Genomic DNA, 23,007 nt, shown 5'->3' with positions numbered 1-23,007 from the left:
ACGTGGCCGCCATCTCTGCGCACCACGACCTTGTGGAGTCAAAAACGGTGGGACAGCATGACCTGGTCGTCCGGTTCCTGAGGGGGGCGAGGGACTAAATCCTCCTCGCTCTCCTCTTATACCCTCTTGGGACCTCACAGTGGTCTTATCAGCCCTGCAGAGTGCTCCCTTTGAGCCATTGCAATCAGTGGAGTTTAAGTTCCTGTCGATGAAGACAGCGCTCCTGGTCGCTTTGGCCTCCATCAAGAGGGTAGGGGACCTGCAGGCATTTTCTGTTGACGAAGCGTGCCTAGAATTTGGACCCCGGCCTGGATACGTGCCCAAGGTTCCCACCACTCCTTTCAGGGATCAGGTGGTGAACCTGCAAGCGCTGCCCTTGGAGGAGGCAGACCCACTGTTCTGTCTAGTACGCGCCCTCCGTGCTTACATAGATAGAATGCAGTGTTTCAGGACCTCAGACCAGCTCTTTTTCTGTTATAGTGGGAAGCTGAAGGGAAAGGCTCTCTCCAAGCAAAGGTTGTCTCACTGGATAGTGGACGCCATTGTCTTGGCTTACCAGACGCAGGTTCGACCATGCCCCCCAGGGGTGAAGGCACACTCCACTAGGAGTGTGGCTTCCTCCTGGGTTCTAGCGCATGGTGCCTTGCTAACAGACATCTGCAGAGCTGCCGGCTGGGTGACACCCAACACTTTCACGAGATTCTATAATCTCCGTGTAGAGCCAGTGTCCTCTTATGTACTCGCTTCCACTAGCCAGTAAGTAGGACCTGGACCAGTCATTGCTTGCTGCGCCATTTCACTCCACGGACTGTATACGTGCATTATTTCACTCAGATGAGTTCTCCTTAAACCCTGAGTTCCTCCAGCACTGTTGATACCGTCACCAGAGTGCATGCCCAGTTGGTCAGCCCTCATGATTGGCTTTGTTTTCCCTCGGCAAGACCCCTCTTGCCATCTCAAGGTTGAAACATTCCACCCTGCGTGCTGGGTACAGTGTTTCCCACACAAAGACTAAATCGTGGCGGTGCGCCACAGAATCAACACCGGCCGCCACATATTGCGTTTCGTTATAAATACATTTTTTTACACTATTTAAAACACGCAGCGTATTCATTCAGCTGCATTTCCTTTCCCTGCTCTCCCTCCGTCTCTCTGTCACTCACGCGTCTCTCTCACAAGCGAATTTTTGTCTCGCCAAAGCCTTATTTGATCAGTGAGTGATGTATATGACTGCTGCGCTTGCGATAGGGCGCACATTACTGAAAGAACGAGCAGAGAGAGAGAGGCCCGGTTGTGCGCGCGCGTCTTCAAACTGTCTTGCTCTCTCTCTCGCTCCCTCGCGCATATTAATCAAAATCAATTGAGAATTGACACAATGGTAAAAGATCCAAAGACCGAAGTTTCACGTGGAGCATTCAGAGATTTTTTTTACTGAACTACCGCTGGATGAATCACACAACGCGTACAAGTACGCAAATGACACGTCCGATTCGCGAACTATGACTCCTTTGAACCGATTCCATTTAATGAATGGTTAAAACAACTGATCTGTCCAACACTGAATCGGTGTATAACAAATCGGTAACACTTTACAATAAGGTTCCATTTATTAAACTCTAGTTAACTACATTAGTTAACATTAACTATTAATAAACTGCACTTCTACAGCATTTATTAATCTTTATTAATGTTAATTTCACCATTTACTTTTCACCATTTACTAGTAGCCTACATTATTTAAATCAAAAGTTGTATTTGTTAACATTAGTTAGCCTAATGCACTGTGTGAAGTAACATAATAAAAATACAGCTGTTCATTGTTTGTTCAACTAAGATTAACAAAGATTAATAAATAACAGTAACAAATGTATTGCTTGTGGTTCATGTTTGTTAGCCTAATATGTTAACTAATGTAAACAAATCAAACCACATTTAACACCTCTTAAAATGAGAATGTAAGTGTGCCCCATTTTTTTAGTAAGAGTGGTTAGCAAGATTTAACCTTAATAAACAACTGTATTTTCAGGTTATCTATATGACAATGTGTAGAACGATTACCAAAATCTTTTAGTTTAGACTGTTTGCGGTAAATGCAGTTGGGTTGTCGAGGTCAAAACTCTAAATAAGCTGTGAATCAAATAAACTTTCTATAAATAATGTAATGCCATTTTTTACACTGAATGTTTGTGAAGGTGTGAATCATTTTTATTAATATTTAATATAATTAAGTTCTGTGTAACGAATTGTTAACGAAGAAACTGAACCTAACCTGCCTGAACATTAGACACTTCTACACTGATAACGGTGTTTTCAATTGCTAATTCTTTACCATCAGTTACCGTGATCACAGGAAAATCATCATCATTTTTGTCCTTCACTGCTTGTAACCATGATACACCCGGAGCCTCGTCTGACGGTTCTGCTTCATTGGGTTCAGCATTAACTACCACATCACTTCCGACAGCGACTGTCACCATCAGCTGACGGATTTTCATTTCATTTTGTCAGTTGTTACGTAAATAATGTAATCATACTCATCAGCCCGAAAATGCAAGGAAACATCTAAATCAGCATCGTCATTCATAATCATGTAAACGAAACGCCTAAACGAAACAACATGTTTTAGTAAAAAAGCGATTCACTGCCAATAGGGATCTTTTTAATGGGAGAGACCAGTTTGCCATAACGAGACAAAGTTTTGGCTAATATCTCATCACTTAAGAGCGGTGGTACTGTACATTGGATAATGTGACTCTTTGATGGTGTAGAAAGTGGAAGGACAGGGGTAAAAAGATCATCAACAACTATCCCTGCTTCAACTAGTTTGTTAGCCTTTCCAGCAGTGCTGAGAAATATAACTGTAGCGTTATTCATCCTGGAGGCAGACAATATGATATCATGCCCAACAAAATGGCCCACTGACAAGCAGCATTTCTCTACACTACCTGCGGACGACACTGAACTCGGCAGAGGGCCATCATGCTCCTGGTAAAAATAGATAGCTCCTGGCCAAAAACAACTACAACGTAAACAAAACAAAAACAAAAAACACACAAACAATAAACAAAGAGAAAAAAGATTCACTCCAAATCCAACCACGCTCACTCCACACATTCACCCCCAAGAATCACACCAGGAGAGGGAGGGAGAGAAAGTGCGTAACATGGATCCACGTGCAGGGTTAGATTTATTAAAGTCAGAACACAAAGTAACTGATGAAAACACATAACAGGAGGAAACACACTAAACCAGGAAATGTCCATTCAATGACTGACAAGTGAAACAAAAGGCTATATATATACAGGCAGACAAGCTTAACAAGATAACAAGGGGGTGTGGCTAATAAGAAACACCTGGGGAGACTAATCAACTTACAAAGAACTGCAAAACATGGAGCAAGACAGGAAATAAAAGTCCACACAAGACACAAGGGAAACACAGGTTGGAATCATAATGGAGAGAGAGACTTTTAACTTTTAAAACCCATTTACCCCATTCTCAAAAACATTACAGAGCTAGTGTACAAAACCCACACAAAATTTAATAATAATATATATTTTTTTAAATTACCAATTAAAAACCATATTTCCAAACTCACTCATTTTCACTAAAGCATCTCTCACACCCCACCTTATTGTAAAAAAGGTACATAAGTGTGTTTGTAATATGCAAATTCAATAGCAAGTCTAAATTCTGCCAATGATTTAAAAAGAGACAACAAATCAACATCTTGACCAGCATTTTTACATTGATGTGTTTTCAGGATTGCTAACTTAGCTCGGCCCATTAAAAAATTGGCAAGCACACACTGTTCGCGCCATGACTGTTTATACTTGCAGCCAAAAACCAGGTGACTTTCTGGGATTCAACTCCTGGCAGCTCTCGAAAGTTCAGCCATTGTCAAAGGGCTCTCAAGATCCATCTCTTCCCTGTTTGATAATTGTGGTAAATCACTCAGTAGAACATCAGCTTCTACTCCATTACATGGCTCTGAATGGTAAAAATCTTAAAAAGAAATAAAAAGAAATAGCAAAAGCATTAATTTCTGTTTGTGTTGTAATACTCTTCCATCTGGAAGCTTCAGTTGATGAAGATACTTATGCGGAGAGAAAAGCAGTAGGAGAATCCATATCATTTAGGCAGGTGGAATTGGCCCTTAAAGGGTTAGTTCACCCAAAAATGAAAATTCTGTCAGTAATTACTCACCCTCATGTTGTTCCAACCCCGTAAGACCTTCGTTCATCTTCGGAACACAAATTAAGATATTTTTGATGAAATCTGAGTGCTGGATCACTTCTCCATAGGCTGCTAGGTGGCTGAAACTTGCTGGCCCAGAAAAGTTATTTAAGAGATCGTTAATAGAGTCCAAGTGACTACAGTGGCTCAATCTTAAGTATATCAAGCGACGAGAATACTTTTTGTGCGCAAAAACAAACAAAAATAACGACTTTATTCCACTATTCATTTCCTTCTCTCTGGGCCTCTAGTTGGTTCACGTAGTGTTTTTGCGCTGCGTCTGTGTTTTACGTCATCACGCATCACACACATGACCAGCGTCGGCCAATAGTGAGCCTACGTGGTGATGTGTAACACAGACGCGCTGGGCAAAAACACTACGTGAACCAACTAGAGGTCCAGAGAGAAGGAAATGAATAGTGGAATAAAGTCGTTATTTTTGTTTGTTTTTGCAAACAAAAAGTATTCTCGTCGCTTGATATACTTAAGATTGAGCCACTGTAGTCACTTGGACTCTATTAACGATCTCTTTAATAACTTTTCTGGGCCAGCAAGTTTCAGCCACCTAGCAGCCTATGGAGGAGTGATCCAGCACTCAGATTTCATCAAAAATATCTTAATTTGTGTTCCGAAGATGAACGAAGGTCTTATGCGGTTGGAACAACATGAGGGTGAGTAATTACTGACAGAATTTTCATTTTTGGGTGAACTAACCCTTTAAAAGGGCAGTTTTGCCTTGTTCTTCCGCTAAGCTGCGTAAAAGAAATGTCTTTCTTTCAAAAGAATCAGTGGAGATGAATCCTGTGGCACTGTGACTGCTTTGTCCAAGGATTTCTTGTTCAAGGGCTTTCATTTTCTCCACTAGGGCACCCCTGGTATGTGCAGTAAACTGCTGACAAAATATCTTGATGTGCACCTTGCCCACATCCCACCACTGACTTAAAGATGGGAAATCTTACTCTCTCCTCTCTCCAAGAATCCCAAAAGAGGTGAAAAGAGTGGATAAAGCAGTGATCCTGAAGTAACCCGTTATCAAAGTGCCAAAGTGAGTTATAAGATTTAGTGGAGTCAACAGAAATAGCAATAGAAATATAATGATGGTCTGAGAGAAAAGTGGGTGAAATAGAATTTCTAAAAAAACTTCCCCTATTACATAATTCAGTATAAAACCGACCAAGTCTAGCTCCAGACATATTGTAATGTTGCGGAGGAAGACAGACGAAGACGAGGATCTAAACGCAGGGTGATTTAATAAAGAAACACAAAACAGAGAACACAGAACTCAAAGAACAAAGGAACAAAAGAAAAAAACCTTGGGAATCACAGAGAGATACAACCATTACACGTACAACAACTGGCAAAGTAACAAGTGAAACACAAGGGCTATAAATACACAGGGACCAACAAGCTAAACAAGATAACAAGGGGGTGTGGCTAATTAGAAACACCTGGGAAGACTAATAAACTAGAAAACTACAAAGGACTACAAAACATGGCACAGAACAGGACAAGGCGACACAGAACAGGCACAAGTCCACACAAGACAAGGGGAACACAAGACAGGAATCATGACAGAGCCCCCCCTTTAAGGAGCGGATTCCAGACGCTCCACACACAAAAATAAATAAAGGTCAAGGAGGGTGGTGGAGCAGAGGTGAAACGGGGGAGGGATGGAGGGCCAGGTCCGTGGAATGGAAGAGGACCTGGAGACTGCGGCAAGACGGGAGACCAGGGCGGAGCAGGCAGTGCAGTCGACCAGGGCGGAACAGGCAGTGCAGGCGACCAGGGCGGAGCAGGCAGTGCAGGCGACCAGGGCGGAACAGGCAGTGCAGGCGACCAGGGCGGAGCAGGCAGTGCAGGCGACCAGGGCGGAGCAGGCGACCAGTGCAGGAGACCAGGGCGGAGCAGGCAGTGCAGGCGACCAGGGCGGAGCAGGCAGTGCAGGCGACCAGGGCGGAGCAGGCAGTGCAGGCGACCAGGGCGGAGCAGGCAGTGCAGGCGACCAGGGCGGAGCAGGCGACCAGTGCAGGAGACCAGGGCGGAGCAGGCAGTGCAGGCGACCAGGGCGGAGCAGGCAGTGCAGGCGACCAGGGCGGAGCAGGCAGTGCAGGCGACCAGGGCGGAGCAGGCGACCAGTGCAGGAGACCAGGGCGGAGCAGGCAGTGCAGGCGACCAGGGCGGAGCAGGCAGTGCAGTCGACCAGGGCGGAACAGGCAGTGCAGGCGACCAGGGCGGAACAGGCAGTGCAGGCGACCAGGGCAGAGCAGGCGACCAGTGCAGGAGACCAGGGCGAAGCAGGCAGTGCAGGCGACCAGGGCGGAGCAGGCAGTGCAGGCGACCAGGGCGGAGCAGGCGACCAGTGCAGGAGACCAGGGCGGAGCAGGCAGTGCAGGCGACCAGGGCGGAGCAGGCAGTGCAGTCGACCAGGGCGGAACAGGCAGTGCAGGCGACCAGGGCGGAACAGGCAGTGCAGGCGACCAGGGCAGAGCAGGCGACCAGTGCAGGAGACCAGGGCGGAGCAGGCAGTGCAGGTGACCAGGGCGGAGCAGGCAGTGCAGGCGACCAGGGCAGAGCAGGCAGTGCAGGCGACCAGGGTGGAGGAGACGACCCTTCAGGCGGCCAGGGAGGAGACGACCCTTCAGCCGGACAGGGAGGAGACGACCCTTCAGGCGGCCAGGGAGGAGACAACCCTTCAGGCGGCCAGGGAGGAGACGACCCTTCAGGAGGCCAGGAAGGAGACGACCCTTCAGGAGGCCAGGGAGGAGACGCCCCTGCAGGCGACCATGGCACAGGAACAGACACCGGCTCAGGCACAGGAACAGACACCGGCTCGGCGGTGGCCATCTTGTCCGAAGACACTGGCTCGGCGGAGACCATCTTGTCCTGAGACACTGGTTCGGCGGCGGCGGCGGCCATCTTGTCCGGAGACACTGGCTCTGCGGCGGCCATCTTGTCCTGAGACACTGGCTCTGCGGCGGCCATCTTGTCCGGAGACACTGGCTCTGCGGCGGCCATCTTGTCCTGAGACACTGGCTCTGCGGCGGCCATCTTGTCCGGAGACACTGGCTCTGCGGCGGCCATCTTGTCCGGAGACACTGGCTCTGCGGCGGCCATCTTGTCCGGAGACACTGGCTCTGCGGCGGCCATCTTGTCCTGAGACACTGGCTCTGCGGCGGCCATCTTGTCCTGAGACACTGGCTCTGCGGCGGCCATCTTGTCCTGAGACACTGGCTCTGCGGCGGCCATCTTGTCCGGAGACACTGGCTCTGCGGCGGCCATCTTGTCCGGAGACACTGGCTCTGCGGCGGCCATCTTGTCCGGAGACACTGGCTCTGCGGCGGCCATCTTGTCCTGAGACACTGGCTCTGCGGCGGCCATCTTGTCCTGAGACACTGGCTCTGCGGCGGCCATCTTGTCCTGAGACACTGGCTCTGCGGCGGCCATCTTGTCCTGAAACACTGGTTCGGCGGCAGTGGCCATCTTGTACGGAGACACTGGCTCGGCGGGCGTGACGTGAACAGTCTCTGGATCAGCAGAAGTGACGTGAACAGTCTCTGGATCAGCAGAAGTGACGTGAACAGTCTCTGGATCGGCAGACGTGACGTGAACAGCCTCTGGATTTGCAGACGTGACCTGAACAGTCTCTGGATCGGCAGACGTGACGTGAACAGTCTCTGGATCGGCAGACGTGATGTGAACAGTCTCTGGATCGGCAGACGAGACCTGAACAGTCTCTGGATCGGCAGACTTGATGTGAACAGTCTCTGGATCGGCAGACGAGACCTGAACAGTCTCTGGATCGGCAGACGTGACGTGAACAGTCTCTGGATTGGTGGTCTTGGCGGAACGAGATTCTGGCATGGGGGCCTGGGGAATTGAGAGCGCTGAGACCAGTGAAAATCTCGGGATATCGGCTGCTCGGGCAGATGTCAGTGGCAGATCAGCCAGCTTGGACACCAGTCCTCTCCACCCTCGGACGGGTCCAGTGGACGCAATTGTGCTGGCTGATGGTGCAATCTGCGGTTGACCACGCTCCACGGCCGACGGAGCTTTGGCTGTATATTATAAGTATACTGTCTAAGTCCAGAAAATGCATCTCTACACAAATTTATAACAAAATTATAACAATCAACTATACTTTTCAGAATCTTGGCTGAAGGAGGATGTGGTTCATTATGATTCCGATCCAATTGCTGATTTAAAGTGTGATTAAATCCCCCCAGTATAATAATATTATCCCAGAGACAGTGCAATAACACATCTGATAGTTTTTCAAAAAAAAAAGCAATACGGCCATCATTTGGAGCATACACATTAAACAGAGAAAAACCTTAACATAATCATAATATTCTCCCTGGTATTATCTCATAACTCTTTAAAAAACCACAAACCCGGGGTGAAAACAAAATTGCTACCCCTGCACTAACATTTGTGCCATGGCTCAGAAGCACATTACCCTTCCAATCACTAAACCACTGTGACTGATTCTGCAAATCTGTGTGCGTTTCCTGAAGATCACATCAGCCTTTTTAAGAATTACATAATTGAAAAGATCACTTCTTTCTACTGTACTACGACAACCATTAATATTTAAAGATCCAATATTTTAAAAAGTCATGACAAAAATTATAAAGGGGTATAAAACAACCCACATAATATAAAACACTTTTCATAAGATCAATGTTTTTTCAGACGCAAATTTCTAATCATGCTAAAAAGTTTAAGGCAGTGGCGTTTTGGTTGATTTAGTTCCTCCAACGTCGCCTTTCGTATAGTAATACGCATCGCAACAGAAAATGCTGGAAATCAAAGAATGTGCAGGAGCTGGAGGATGTTTCTGAAGAACAGCGGACAGTTTCACTGCTAGACCATCACAAAACATGAAAACATTCGTAGATCAACCAACAACACACAGTGCTCTGACCTGGTTCAGTTGTGTAAATTCAGTTATTATTTTCTCTTGTCGACTGTACGGAAAAATCTGTTATGCTGTTTAGCTTGTTCAGAGCGGTACAAAATAAAGAATTTATTTTTATTTTTATGATCGCATAAAAAAAAAAAAATTCTTCAAAAATCTATTTTTTTTTCAAAGATTAACATTTAGCAGATTCTGAGAGGTGTGTGTAATCTTTTAACCATTATATTTTACTTTTTTATTGAGATTACATTTACAGTATTGTAACAGTTTCCACAGAATAACTGTTCGAAAAGTTCTTCTTTTAAGAATTTGGAGAATTTTAAAGTTAATTGTTTTTTAAACAGATTTCTTTTTTTTTTTTTTACCACACAGGAGAATGTAAAAGAAGAACAATGAGTTCAGCATCGAGGCAAAAGAAGAAAAAGAAGTATGTAGTTTTATTCACTACATGTTTTTGTAACGATTATGTCCAGTTTTGTTCCTGTTTGCCTGTGTTCCCCTTTGCTAGTTTGCCTCCACATTTTTTGATTGAGTTCACACGTGTTCCTGGTTACGTTAATCATCCCTGTTTGCATTTAGAGTCCCACTGAGTGCCTTGAAACGCACAGCATTATTCAATGTGTTGACGTAATGTCCACTGAATCAGGAAGACAGGGCGGGGCATATCGATCAGCTCCTCCCCTTTTTAAATAGCCAATAGTGTTTAGTTTAAATCACAGTTCAGCCAGAGCCGTTGAGCTCGGTAAAGCCTCAGTTTCCTCCTAATCTCTAACCGTTTCTCCTCCTGATCTCCTCCATATTGCTTTAAAATACAGCATTCTGTGCAGAATTCAAATGGGTCTGATAAGTTTTCTGGTCTGTGCCGACTCTTCATTCGCCCCAATGGAAAGCATATTTACATTGTCTGAATGCACTATGTGCTGCAGCTTCAGCATCTATTTATAATGTAGGGGGCGGAGCTTCAAATTCTAGAGAGCATTTGATTGGACAGAAAATCTGATGAAGCTGAAGTGCAGAGTGATGCCATCAAAATCATTGTTTTGAATGCTTATATCTTGTAAATGCAAATTGCACAAACACACTAGTAATTGATGATTAACTTCAAGTGGACAACCATTTGAACAAGCAAGTGGACAAGCAAAATTGAATAGACGAGACAATTACATGAACCTTGAATTTGCTCTGTCTGTGTTTTGTGCAGTTTGTGATTAACATTACATTGTTCAATGCAGAAATAAATTTGGTGCGACGTCTCCACCATTCATTGATTACCTGAAAGAGATTTTGAGAAGGTACCCAGATGGAGGACAAATATTGAAGGTAGGCTAAAAAAGGTTTAAATGTTGCCTGAATACTTTCACATCATTGTTAAATGATATGTATCTTAAATATCTCATCGTATCAGTGTTTAATATTAATCCTGTAACGTACCAGGAGCTGATCCAGAATGCAGATGATGCAGGAGCTTCACGTGTGGTGTTTATTCATGATGAGAGGCATTATGAGACTCAGAGCCTGTGGACTGAAGAGCTCGGAAAGTATCAAGGTATTTGTGTTGCAAACAGATTTAAATCACACTAGACTTAAACTTTATAAATTTACTGTAGAGCCCGCAACAAAGGATATTACAGTCTAGGGTTTTACATTTGTCCTCATTCATATGTCACAACCATGAAGAGTTTTGCAGCTACACCTTCTGCCTTTCTTTAATGGGAAGCGAGTTTTGAGCTCTGAAATTTACAGTATGTTTTTATATTAAATCCAACTTTTTGGCAGCAGCTATTTGTGTGAAAAATAGCATATTTTCTTAGCGATAGATGATATTTACACCGTGCAAGTAGCAATAGATTCTAATTACACTACAATAAGTGTAAATAGTAGTTAGATGCGATTTATACTTCAAATAGTGTCAGATAGCATTTGCACCTCAGTGTTGCTGTACATTACACGGTATGCAATAATAACATAGAGTGTAAATTATTATATTTATTAAAATTATTAAATGGATGCTGCCTTATTGGGACAATAAAGCCGTCCCTACACCCAGGGCCGTTTCAAGATATTTGGGGGCCCTAGGCAAAAGAGTGAAGTGAGGTCCCAAGTCTTCCCTCAGGAAAATTTTTAAAATTCAGATGGGATTTCTTGTATTCTGGTGCATTTTAAGAGTCATGAATTATCAATTGGCACAGAAAGAAATTTAAGCAAAGCACCTAATAAAGCAAAAAAAAAAAAAACAACATTTGGTGAATAGCCATACATTTATTGTTATTCTCATAGCATATCATGAAAGTGAAGTGTGGAGGATTCGATATTTACTTTACAGGAAAAGAACTTCACTTCCCATAATGTCACAGACAGCAACGTCATACGCAAAACTACAGGTCCTTGCACACTGTGTCCGAAATTTTCGCATGCGTTTTTTCGTATTCATGAATATTCGTGATTCGGTGGCTCTAAATTGTCAAAACACCATTCAAAATGCTTGCTACGGACGCGAAAACCGCAGACCGTTTTTTTTTTTTTTTTTTTGACGGACGAAAGTTTCGGAGGCAGTGTGCAAGCGTGATTGACATAACGTGAGGTCGTATTTATTTTTTAACGTGCGAAAATTTCGGATTTCGGACTCAGTGTGCAAGGGCCTACCTGTTGCGTACGGTACAAAGTGTTGATGGAAAAGAATAGAAGGACAAACGCGAAGGAAAGGGGCATTTTTCTCCAGATGGAATAGAAACACCACCAACGGAAATTGATAGCCTGCGTACACCTAAAATGTAACCGGACTTGATGTATTATTTTGTTTGGACCTAACTGCATGGGAGTCATAGGACCAGCTCATTTTGTTTGGAATTGACAAAGTTTTTACTGTGACCGCGGGCAGACAGCCGTGACAACACTTCTCTAGCTTTTGCCTTTATTCGCAGAGATGTGAAAATACGTCAGACAGTTGTATTTGGAGATAATAATGGTTTACCTGCCACTGTCTCTTTGGCGTTTTTCCTCTTCTTCTTTCTTTCTGTCTTTTGGAAAATCCTGAAAGGTATGAGCGCTTCATGATGACATTTTTAAATTTAAATGCCCGCGTAGCGCGCTGAGTGTGGGAACGACAGTTTCTCTTCCACTGACAGCTAGTGGATGTCACTTCAACATTACAGTGATTAGGGCACTCATAGTATTTGTCGTTGCATGGGGGAATCCCTCTAGTTTGGGGGGACCCTCTCACGGAGCAGTACTGGAAAGTGATAGCGCTGTCTCACTGTGGTGGTTTGTTTACAGTGGTTGATACTGTTTGACGAGGGCAGATACACAACCTAAACGACCGTGCGGCCAGCAGGCAGCTGCCTACCTTGCCTACCCAATTGCGACGGCTCTGCCTACACCAACCCCTAACCCTAAACACTTTATTATTAAACACAAGTTAGACACTTTATTTCCGCTTTTCGAAAGTTTTCTTCATTTTTATTGAATATACATGCCTTTCTGATCTGATATGCGATGGGAAAAGGAAGTAGAGCGAGTTCAGCAAAAGGCGGATTATGATCTCAGGTCGATTTGGGTCAAAACTTTCTGCCACACACTTTACCCCTACACTATTGCTACTGTTAATAATGCAGTGATTTAGTCTGGCACAAACAGATGTCAGTGGGCGGAGTTAGTGCAAATAGACTATGTCAACAAGATGGGCTATTTGCTTATCTTTCAGTTTAGTGAATAACAGTGTAAGAGTTTAAGTATAAGTATAAGCTTTATTATATGTGACTATATCAGTAGGAGTGGATTGAAGCTCAACTGAAGCTCTGTAAAGGTTGTGAGGATCATGAGAACTTTTTGCATGGGAAAAAAATATCTGATTGTTGATTGGACATTGATGATAATTGGCAGCTTAGTTGATTTAGGAGCAACCAAAATAATAAATTGGACCCATTTTGCCATTAATATCTGCCATCTGTGCTTCTCTCTTGAAAAGCTCCAGTCTCCAGTATTGTGTCTCAAAACTCTTTGTATCTCAAAACCAGGTCAAAATCACAGTTTCGTCCTAAAATAAAATAAAATGAGCTGAAAATAAGGGAATTCAGTAAATACAGTATGGGAGACATAACTCATTCTTCTCTGTCATGACCAGTATTTGACCAGATACTGAAAGTCTTTACTGCGCTACTGTAACGGTCACCAGCTGGAGTGCCCTTGAGAGCCACCAGAGGGCACTCCACACCAGACTATTATCACTCCCTCACAAACTACATTTCCCAGAACTCACTGCCCGGACTCATCATCACTGATTGCATTCACCTGTGTCTCATTACCCTGTTAGTCTCAGCCTATTTATACCATGTTCACTCATTCACTCACTGCAAAGTTTTGTATGCTGTTGCACTGCATTTCCCAACGGTTTCCCTGGTTTCGTGTCTCTTGGTTTTTCGATTTTTTGCCTCTGACCCCTGCCTTGTTTGTTTGTTTGTTTGGACGGCCTACCTGTGTTTTGACCTATTGCCTGTATTTTGGATTACGTGTCTGGATTGCCCCTTAATTAAAGCTGCATTTGGATCTCAACCTTCGTGTCTCGGAGCAGTTCGTAACAGCTATAGGCAAATTGTGTTATTTTCAAAGTTGTTTGGTCATTTGTGTTTGATCATCTGTTTGTATCTTTGATCGCAGGACCGGCTCTCTATGCCTTCAATGATGCAGCCTTCACAGAGGAAGACTGGGAGGGAATCCAGAGAGTTGGCAGAAGCATCAAGCAGGATGACCCAACAAAAGTCGGGAGATTTGGGATCGGCTTCAACTCTGTTTATCATATTACAGGTGAACTAGACTAACAAGTTACTAGAAAAGCAAACCTTCATAGAATGATGTACAGAAAAAGACTGTAACAGAATACAGTAACCTTTTTTAATGGTAAGTCTATTATTAATAGTAAAATGTGTATGCTTATTTCCCTTTTTTTTTTTACATTTAGATTTTCTTTTCCATCATCTAACACTTGCTTAAAGTTAAACTTTAAATAAAACTAAAATAACATAAAATGTATACATTTCATATTATATAATAATTATATAAACACATAAATTTAACTCTTTCCCTGCCACCATTAAAAAAAAAAAAACCTTGCTTGTTTTTTAACAACTCTTACTTGATCTGGACAAACTGAGCATCATTAGAAATATTTAAGACTCCAGCTTCAATATCTATCTGATGAACGTTAGCTGCTTCAAGCAACGTCTGCCTGTGTTTTCTCTTCCCAGATCACTATTATGATCATTTGCTGCACATATGACACTCATATTACGCGTTCATAACCCATCCTGTCTCTCCCGATGACAAACTTACACTTCCATTACACTTCCACAGTCAATTCTGTACACAACAAACACAGAAAAATGCTTCTACACTTGAAACATGAAGCTAATAAACACACAATTAAGATAGTAAATGATTTGTATGTGATTTTCATGCGATTTGGCTTATTTTCATAACAATAAAGGATTACATGAAATTCTAAGCAGGGGCCTGTTTCAGAAAGGAGGTTAAGTGAAAACTCTGAGTATGTTAACCCTGAAATGAGGGAAACTCTGAGTTTTCTGTTTCAGAATGGGAGGTATGTCAAACCTGAGAAAGCAGAGTAAGTCAAGCCTGTTTCAGAAAGAGAGGTAACTTATACTCAGAGTCAGTTACCATGGTAACTTACTCTGTGAACCTAACCTGGTCGGGAGCAGGTTTTCTTCGGTAAACCCAGAGTTTCTATCGGTCTCCTCCCCTTTTTTAAAGAGGAAGTGGTGTTTAAACACCTCATTCATTCTTTCAGTACATTTTTATTAATAAAATTAATCTTTTATTAATAAATAAAATATTGCTATTTTTACTGCAGTTTTTTTCTATTTTTTTTTATAAGATGAAGTCTATATAACTCCTTAACTGGCAACTGAAAACACAGTAGTAGATTAGAGTTACATAATGCAGTTCTAAACAAATTCTACAGAATTAAACTGTGGCATTTACTGGAAATCACTGAACTGTGTTCATCTGTGCAACAGAAGGTGATGGACCGTCCTCCAGCTGTTCTTCCACACTCTGAGGGAGGGAGAGATAAGAATACCCGTTTATACTTAGATTTAAACTTAGATTATCCACATAAAAATTTGAAAAAATCTGAATGTGTAGATTGTTTGATGTGTAGACACATAATATTAACATTACCTCTGTAGGCCTCTCTGTGGCAGCAGTAACTCTTTATCCTCATCGTCCTGTGAAGATGAGCATTTGGTCGACTGCACTTTATAACACTCTTTGTCATAATTTCTGGTACTTACAACTGCCGGGGGTTCTGTTGGGACAGGAGGCTCCAAAAGACAGATATTACCATCAGAATCTGTTGGGACCAACAAAAAACCCAACCTCAAAGTAAAATAATAGCCTATCTAAAAAATAACACATATGTAAACCTCTTACATTTTATGAGGCCCTTGGATCTTCGGGACTGGCTCTGAAGTCCCTCCAGGAATTCCCTCAGCTGTAAATGCTGCTGCACTGCTAGACACTGGATGCTATTTAGTTATTTAATATGTCACATGTTTGTAAAGTCAGGTAGCCTACACCCATGATATGCTCAAGCCTTACCTGATTGAATTATGTTTTTATATTTAATTTTCAGCTGCTGCCATGTTCTTTTAATGCCTGCAGGATTGCTCCACATGAAAATTAAAATTAGGTTGAATAACACTGTTCTTTCACCTCTGATATTATAACAGTTGGGTAAGTTACTCTAAAATAGTTATTAATGTTATTTTCAACAATGTAATTAGATTAATGTAATAATTACTATCTTTAGAAAGTATTGGTCTACTTATTACTAATTACTAAATCCCATATCAACCTCAACCACTTGAACAATACAAGGAGAGACAAGAAACTGCACTTTTAATGCTTTCAAATAAACAATATACAATTGCATGAACTATTCTTGAATTGACCAAAGTGTGTAGAGGGAGAAGGTTATATAAAAAATATACCTTTTAAAAATGTATGTTAAATCCACTATTGTTTTATACAGAATTGTTCTATAGTCTATGCAGTAGCCTATTTAATGTAATTACCTCAGATTTTATTTTAAATTACAGAAGAATTAAGAGTTATCCCTTTAATTAAATCACAATATTTAGATTACTTGGTAATTAATTACACCCAACACTGTATAACAGTAATTCCTCTTTTTGTCTGGCGCTGTTGCCATGGTGACTCATAATATCTGTGCTCCATTGATAATGGCTTTTTATAGTTGTGGTGCACGCGCTAAACTCAGAGTCAGTCAACTCAGAGTTGATTGAACTAACTCATTTCAGCTGTTCTGTAACCGAAAACTCAGAGTTTCCCATCTCAGGGTAAGTCAACACAGAGTTCAAGTTTTAACTAAGAGTTGGTTAAACCTCCTTATTGAAACAGGCCCCAGGTGCAGCGATTCTAATAAAAGGTTATAAATAATTTTCAATTTCAACAACATAATATGACCAAAACACACATTAGTGGTTATTGGTGGTTTTAAGCGAGTTTTGAGTAAAAGCATATGATTAATCGTATAAATTGTCTTATGTAGCTTGATGCTAGTTGTAGCTCTAATGCTGATAATAATAATAATAATAATAATAATGTGTTTTGTTAAATAATTCAAATAAGTTCATAAGAAAATGTTTTGTTTTCTAGAAAGACTTTATAATAGGTGGATAAATGTATATTGGATTCAAAGTGATGTGGATGGCCAAGCCGGGTAATGCCAGAATAAAGGAACAAAAAAGAATAAAAACAAAAGAATAATAATAGAAGAATAATGAAGATTAGGTCTCATACCCTGCAGACGTGAGAACAGTTTGTCAAGTGAGAACAATAGGTTCTCAACAAAGCAGTTCACCACACCAGACATAGACCATAGACTGCAAGGGAGCTTACAGAGGGCACTTTTTGCCTTCTCTAAAAAAACACATGACATGGTATTAGAAAATGTTTCATAAAATTCATAGTTTTAGAGATAACATTCTCAGATTTGACATGAAGCATGACCACACTTGTCAAATCAGGTCAAGCCACATTTATTTATATAGTGCTTTTTACAATACAAGTTCAAGTTCAAGTTCAAGTTCCGTTTATTTATAGAGCACATTTACTACCGGCTGTCACCGACCAAAGTGCTGTACAATAATTACGATCAAATACACAATAAAACAATCAATGATCACTTGTAATCAATAAATACAAAAATCTAATTACATATTAAAAGCTGAATCAAACAGATGAGTTTTCAGAGCTGATTTAAACTCAGATAAAGAGGAAGCCATTTTAATTTGGATTGGGAGTTTGTTCCACAACGTGGGGCCCGCCACTTCAAACGCTCTATTGCCCCTGTTTTTCAAGCGGGTTCTGGGAATCTGAAGGAGGAATTTGTTTTCCGATCTAAGCCCTCGCTTAGGGGTATATAGGTGAAGTAGGTCCGACAGGTATAATGGTGCAAGATTATTTAGTGATTTGTAGACCAGTAATAGAATTTTATATTCAATTCTATGCTGAACCGGTAACCAATGTAGGGATCTCAGAAGGGGTGTAACATGCTCAAACTTTTTACATCCCTTCAGGAATCTCGCTGCTGCATTTTGAACGACTTGTAGGCGTGAAATTTGAGTCTTAGCAACACCATAATATAGAGAGTTGCAGTAGTCCAGCCTCGATGTTATGAAGGCATGGACAGCGACCTCTAAAGAGGCGTTAGAGAGAAAAGATTTAATTTTAGAGAGAGAGCGTAGATAGAAAAAGCTAGAGCCCACTACAGAGGCAATTTGTCTGTCAAATTTCAGACTATTATCGATCATCACACCCAGATTACGCACTTGGGATGAAATACTCAGATTTGAGAACTCCAAATTTTGAGAGTTTTGTCTACTAGTTTCGGAGGGGCTAAAGACAATAACTTCCGTTTTATCTGAATTTAAAAAAAGGAAATTTTTTGAGAGCCATGATTTTACGTCGTCCAGACACGCGGATAAACAACTAAGAGCATGCTCATTTTCGGAGGTCAGAGGCAGATAGATTTGCATATCATCAGCGTAGCAGTGGAAAGAAACATTATGTTTCCTAAAGATAGATCCCAAGGGAAGCAGATAGAGAGAGAATAGAGTAGGTGCAAGAACAGACCCCTGCGGTACACCACAGGTTAGCTTGCGTGATGATGAATTAAAATTTCCTATTTTAACTGAAAAAGTTCTATTGGTTAAAAAAGATTTGAACCACTTTAAGACCATTCCTCCAAGCCCCACATAGGACTCCAAGCGAGAGATGAGAATTTCATGATCGACGGTGTCAAAGGCTGAAGACAGGTCTAGCATAACTAACATGACAGAATCTCCCGAGTCAGTAGCCATTAAAATGTCATTTAGAACTTTTACAAGGGCTGTTTCCGTACTATGCAGTGTTTTAAAACCTGATTGGAAGGTCTCATAGATGTAATTGTTAGTTAAAAACGATTGTAGTTGCAGAGAGACAATTTTTTCCATCACCTTAGAGATGAAAGGTAGAACAGAAACAGGCCGAAAGTTTGCTAAAATAGAAGGATCCAGTGTAGATTTCTTTAATACAGGGGTGACTGTGGCCATTTTTAAGCTCTCAGGGATAGCCCCTGCTTTCAGACAGTTATTAAGTAGAGATACAAGCCCTGATCCTACAGTATCAATTAATTGCTTTAAGTAGCGGGGGTGTATAATGTCATGGGGACTAGGGGAGATTTTTAACTTAGTAATTACTTCTTTAAGAGATTGCAGAGAGATGGAATTAAAAGTAGTCCAAGAGGCCAAAGGACTCTTTAGCAATGTCATTTCACCCTTGGTCACTTGTATTTGAGCTCTAAGATTGGTAATTTTGGTCCCAAAATAATTTAAAAAATCTTCGCATAATGCATTGGTCGCATTGTTAAAAATCTGTACAGAGGGATTAAGTACTGAGTCTATAACCGAAAAGAGAACTCTAGGAGTTTGATGGTGTTTTTCAATCAAGTTAGAAAAATAGAGAGACTTGGCTTTCTTAACAGCGTTCTGGTATATCAACAAACAGTTTTTAAGTATATTAAAAGATATGTGCAGTTTGTCCTTCTTCCATTTCCTTTCTGCTTTCCTACATGATTGTCTCAAGGCGCGAATGTCATGATCTATCCAAGGCTCTGATTTACGCTTCGGCTTTAGAGACCGATAAGGTGCAACATCGTTCAGTGTTTCCAACCATACAGTGTTTATAGATTCAAGATGCTGCTCAACATCTAAATCAGATAATAAAGACTCATGGGACAAAGAGAAAATATTTCCATTGTAGCGTTCAGTAAAAGCCTCGCAGAATCGAGGTGAGTACACACGGACCTGTTTAGTGTCAGAGACAGTTCTGCAAGGGATTGCGGGGAGAGACATTTTAAACATGATTGGAAAATGATCAGAAATCGGAGATTCAATCACTTCAGTATCAATTATAGACAGACCAAAAGATAGTATTAAGTCCAGCGTGTGGCCTTGATTGTGTGTAGGTTTTTTAACCCATTGTATCAAATTAAAAGAGTCAATTATATTCAAAAAGTCCGCCGCTAAATGTTTCGAAGCACAGCATACATGAACATTAAAATCTCCCAAGAGTAGGATCCGATCATGTGCAATAATTAGATCCCCTACAAACTCAGAGAATTCTTCAATAAAGTTTTTCGTCAGATGAGGAGGTCTATATATTAGAGCTATGACAATAGGTTGAGACCAGTCAAGCAATAATAGCTGAACTTCAAAACTTGTGGGGTTAGTGGAGGGCAGCATTTGACAGCGTGCTCCAAAGCTTTCTTTAGTAATGACAGCTAACCCTCCACCCCAGATTGTTTCAAACTTTTTTTTTGTTGTAAAAAAGTTATTTAGTTTAAATTAAGTACTCAAGTAAACTTGTGGCTTCAGCTTCATTGTGTTTCTAAGTTACTACACTACAGCCACATCATTTTTTTTTTATACATTTAAAATAAATATTGCTAACATTTAACATTATATCTCTATGTTATTAATAACAGTCGGAGTAATTCTGAGTCTTGAACGGTAAAGTCTCAAGTGTTGGCTTTCTAAATATATGTTAGTTGTGTGTCTATTCAGAATGACTTGTGAGCAGCAACCTTTTTATTTTGAGTATGTCATTTATGACCACCCACCGCCAGCGTTTTTTATTTTTTTATTTTTTACAAAAAGTTCATGGTGCCCAGAACACTTTGTCATGAATATTTGAACATTCAATACTCTATATCAAAAGAAAGAACAGAGTCTCATCTTTAAAAAAGTTTTATTCTAGCTTTGTTCATTTTTTTTTATCATCACTTGAATGTGGGTGAGTTTCATAAAAAAAAAAAAAAAAATCTAAATTATTTTGTTTTCAAAGAATACAACATGCACATGCAATGTGTAACGTGGCAGGCTGGAACATAGTAGGAAGCAGGATCCAAATGCAGCAGTAGTACTTTTATTAAATAAACTAAAGACTAGACAGACTCAAAAACTCAGACATAGGGAACGGCACAACATCATGAACCCACCAACACTGAAACAAGACACAGGGTTTAAATACAGAGACTAACAAGCTAAACAAGATAACAAGGGGGGGTGGTTAATCAGAAACACCTGGGGATACTAATAAACTAGAAAAACTACAAAGGACTACAAAGCATGACGGGAAATAAGTCCACACAAGACAAGGGAAACACAAGACAGGAATCATTACACAAAGCTTTTATTGTGTGTTTTTGCTCCTTTTTTTCCAGTGTTATGATCTACTAGTTGAGATCTGTCATAACGCCCCCTACCGTATAACAGTGAAAAAACAAAAAGCCAGAAAATTCTGTCAATGGCGGGGAAAGAATTAATATTGACTTGTTGTATTGGGCAACATTTTAATAATTGGTGCATCCTTAATTATAGGCTATCAGCACTCAGTTAATTGTTTACTAATGACGTCATTGACTGACCTGGGGTCTCATTTATAAACATGGCATATGCACAAAACGGGGCTGGAAATGTGCGTATGCCACTTCCCACGCAAAAGTTGTGATCTATTAAAAAACTTGATGGGAGAATGTAATGGCGCTTTTCCACTGCATGGTACGGCTCGGTGCGGCACGGTTCGGCTCAGTGCAGCACGGTTCGGCTCGCTTTGCTTTTCCACTGCGTGGTACAACTCGGCTCAGCACGGCTCTGTTCGCTTTAGCTTGGTTTGCTTTTCCACTGCAGTTAGTACTGCTTCAAAGTGGGTGGAATTACAGACTGATCGTTATTGTTGCGGCAACCAACGAGAGGAACGTCTGCACTTCGTCCACTGACCACGATTCAGCCATTTCTTTTTTTGAATTTTTTTTTTTCTTCAAGAAAGTCAAGCAAGTAGTTTAAAAATAGGTGCTACAGCAGTGGCTGTTACTGGCTATTTAAATCTAGCAGGTTTGGTGTCTTGTGTCGCAAATACAATGACGCTGGTAGTGACGATTCTGTCTGACCAATCGGTGATCTGCAATGTTTTCACTTCACATTTTAGTATCGGTACGGTACGCTTGGAACCTCAACAGACCAGGTACCATTTAAAGCAAGCAGAAGTGAGCTGTACCGTACCGTACCATGCAGTGGAAAAGTGTCAAAAGTGTACCTGTAAGTAAACTCTCAGCCATGCGTACGCACATTTTGGAGACACCGATGGTGAGCTGAGAGACTGACGGCAGATGAAGGAAAAACACTTTAAATCCTCATTATGAGTCCTAATCATAAATACAGTGCATGTTCACAATAACAGTTTAAATAAATAAAAAATGATTTGAACTATGTTTTACATCTGATAAGCTCATTTAGATTAAATATGCCATTCTTATTAAAGCTGCATTCAGTAACTTCGGGATTTCTTCGCTGTATTCTCGCTTTTTGCTCGCAGGTTTCTCTCTAGAGCTCCCCCACAGCTTCGGAATAGATATTTGACAACACTGTTGTAAAAACTCGTTGGCTATTCTCAGACACCAGAGGCTAGTAGATCAATGACATCAAAGCAGATGGGACATTCTTTAAAACGTCTTCTTCATTCGGGTTCGAACAGCATGAGGGAGTGCAATAATGACAGCATTTTAGCAGATTTCTTTTGGCCGTAAAGCAATTGTTTACATCGCGAGACCTGATATCACGCGATACTTCCTGACGCGGCGGCTGGCGGCCCGCCGCCCCAAAGTTGCAAGTGCGTATTTTCCGCTCACGGGCACCAGGGGGGTGTGAAACGACCACCATTCAACCCGAAATAAGTAATATAACCATTCCAATGACTCCGAAGCTGTTCAGTTAAGGTAAAAAAAGTTACTTAGTTCACCTTTAATGGAGTTAAGAACTTAAATTACATGAAATCATTAACGAGAAGTTCAATTTTTTTTTTTATATTCTAATAAATATTTGTATGGGATGCAATGCTTTTGAACACTTTTCCTGTGGCATGCTGTGTTTTTAATGTGTTAACTACAGCGAGGATTGCAAAGCGCATGATAATAGCAGAACTTATGGTCTGAGAAAATATTTTTGTGCACTTAATAATCAATAATGCAGAATAAGGCCTATTTGTTTGCATTAAATATATAAAGCAATTAAAAATACTATTTGGTCAGTGGAAAAGATTCAATAATTTTTAGCAATGGAATGTGACGGCACATCCGTATCTCACATTTTCCTAATGTCTTGTACCATTAAACACTGGGCTTTATAAAGGGAGTTTTATAAGTCTAAATATTTTTTTGGTATGCCATTTTTGGCTTTCGGGACCACATACACTTTTAGTAAGGATCCTACACACAGTTT

The 23,007-nt window shown here is 41.3% G+C and overlaps 1 protein-coding gene across 1 annotated transcript in view; it reads left to right on the top strand.

Moving 5' to 3' along the window:
- Nucleotides 1-23,007, top strand: part of LOC311298602 (sacsin-like) — a gene marked incomplete at its 3' end in the record, with an annotated part of 38,184 nt that overhangs the window by 2,460 nt on the left and 12,717 nt on the right. Inside the window, exons 2-5 of the mRNA XM_084421678.1 lie at nucleotides 9,527-9,581; nucleotides 10,387-10,474; nucleotides 10,589-10,700; nucleotides 13,808-13,954. Of these exons, the coding sequence (XP_084277804.1) occupies nucleotides 9,547-9,581; nucleotides 10,387-10,474; nucleotides 10,589-10,700; nucleotides 13,808-13,954 (382 nt within the window). The 5' untranslated portion in view covers nucleotides 9,527-9,546. The remainder of the gene's footprint in view (nucleotides 1-9,526; nucleotides 9,582-10,386; nucleotides 10,475-10,588; nucleotides 10,701-13,807; nucleotides 13,955-23,007) is intronic.

The sequence above is a fragment of the Rutilus rutilus genome (genome assembly GCF_951802725.1).
Source record: "Rutilus rutilus genome assembly, chromosome: 10".
NCBI classification, from domain to species: domain Eukaryota; kingdom Metazoa; phylum Chordata; class Actinopteri; order Cypriniformes; family Leuciscidae; genus Rutilus; species Rutilus rutilus.
Note: the sequence above shows the minus strand (reverse complement) of the source record. Positions and strands in the feature narration are given on the sequence as shown.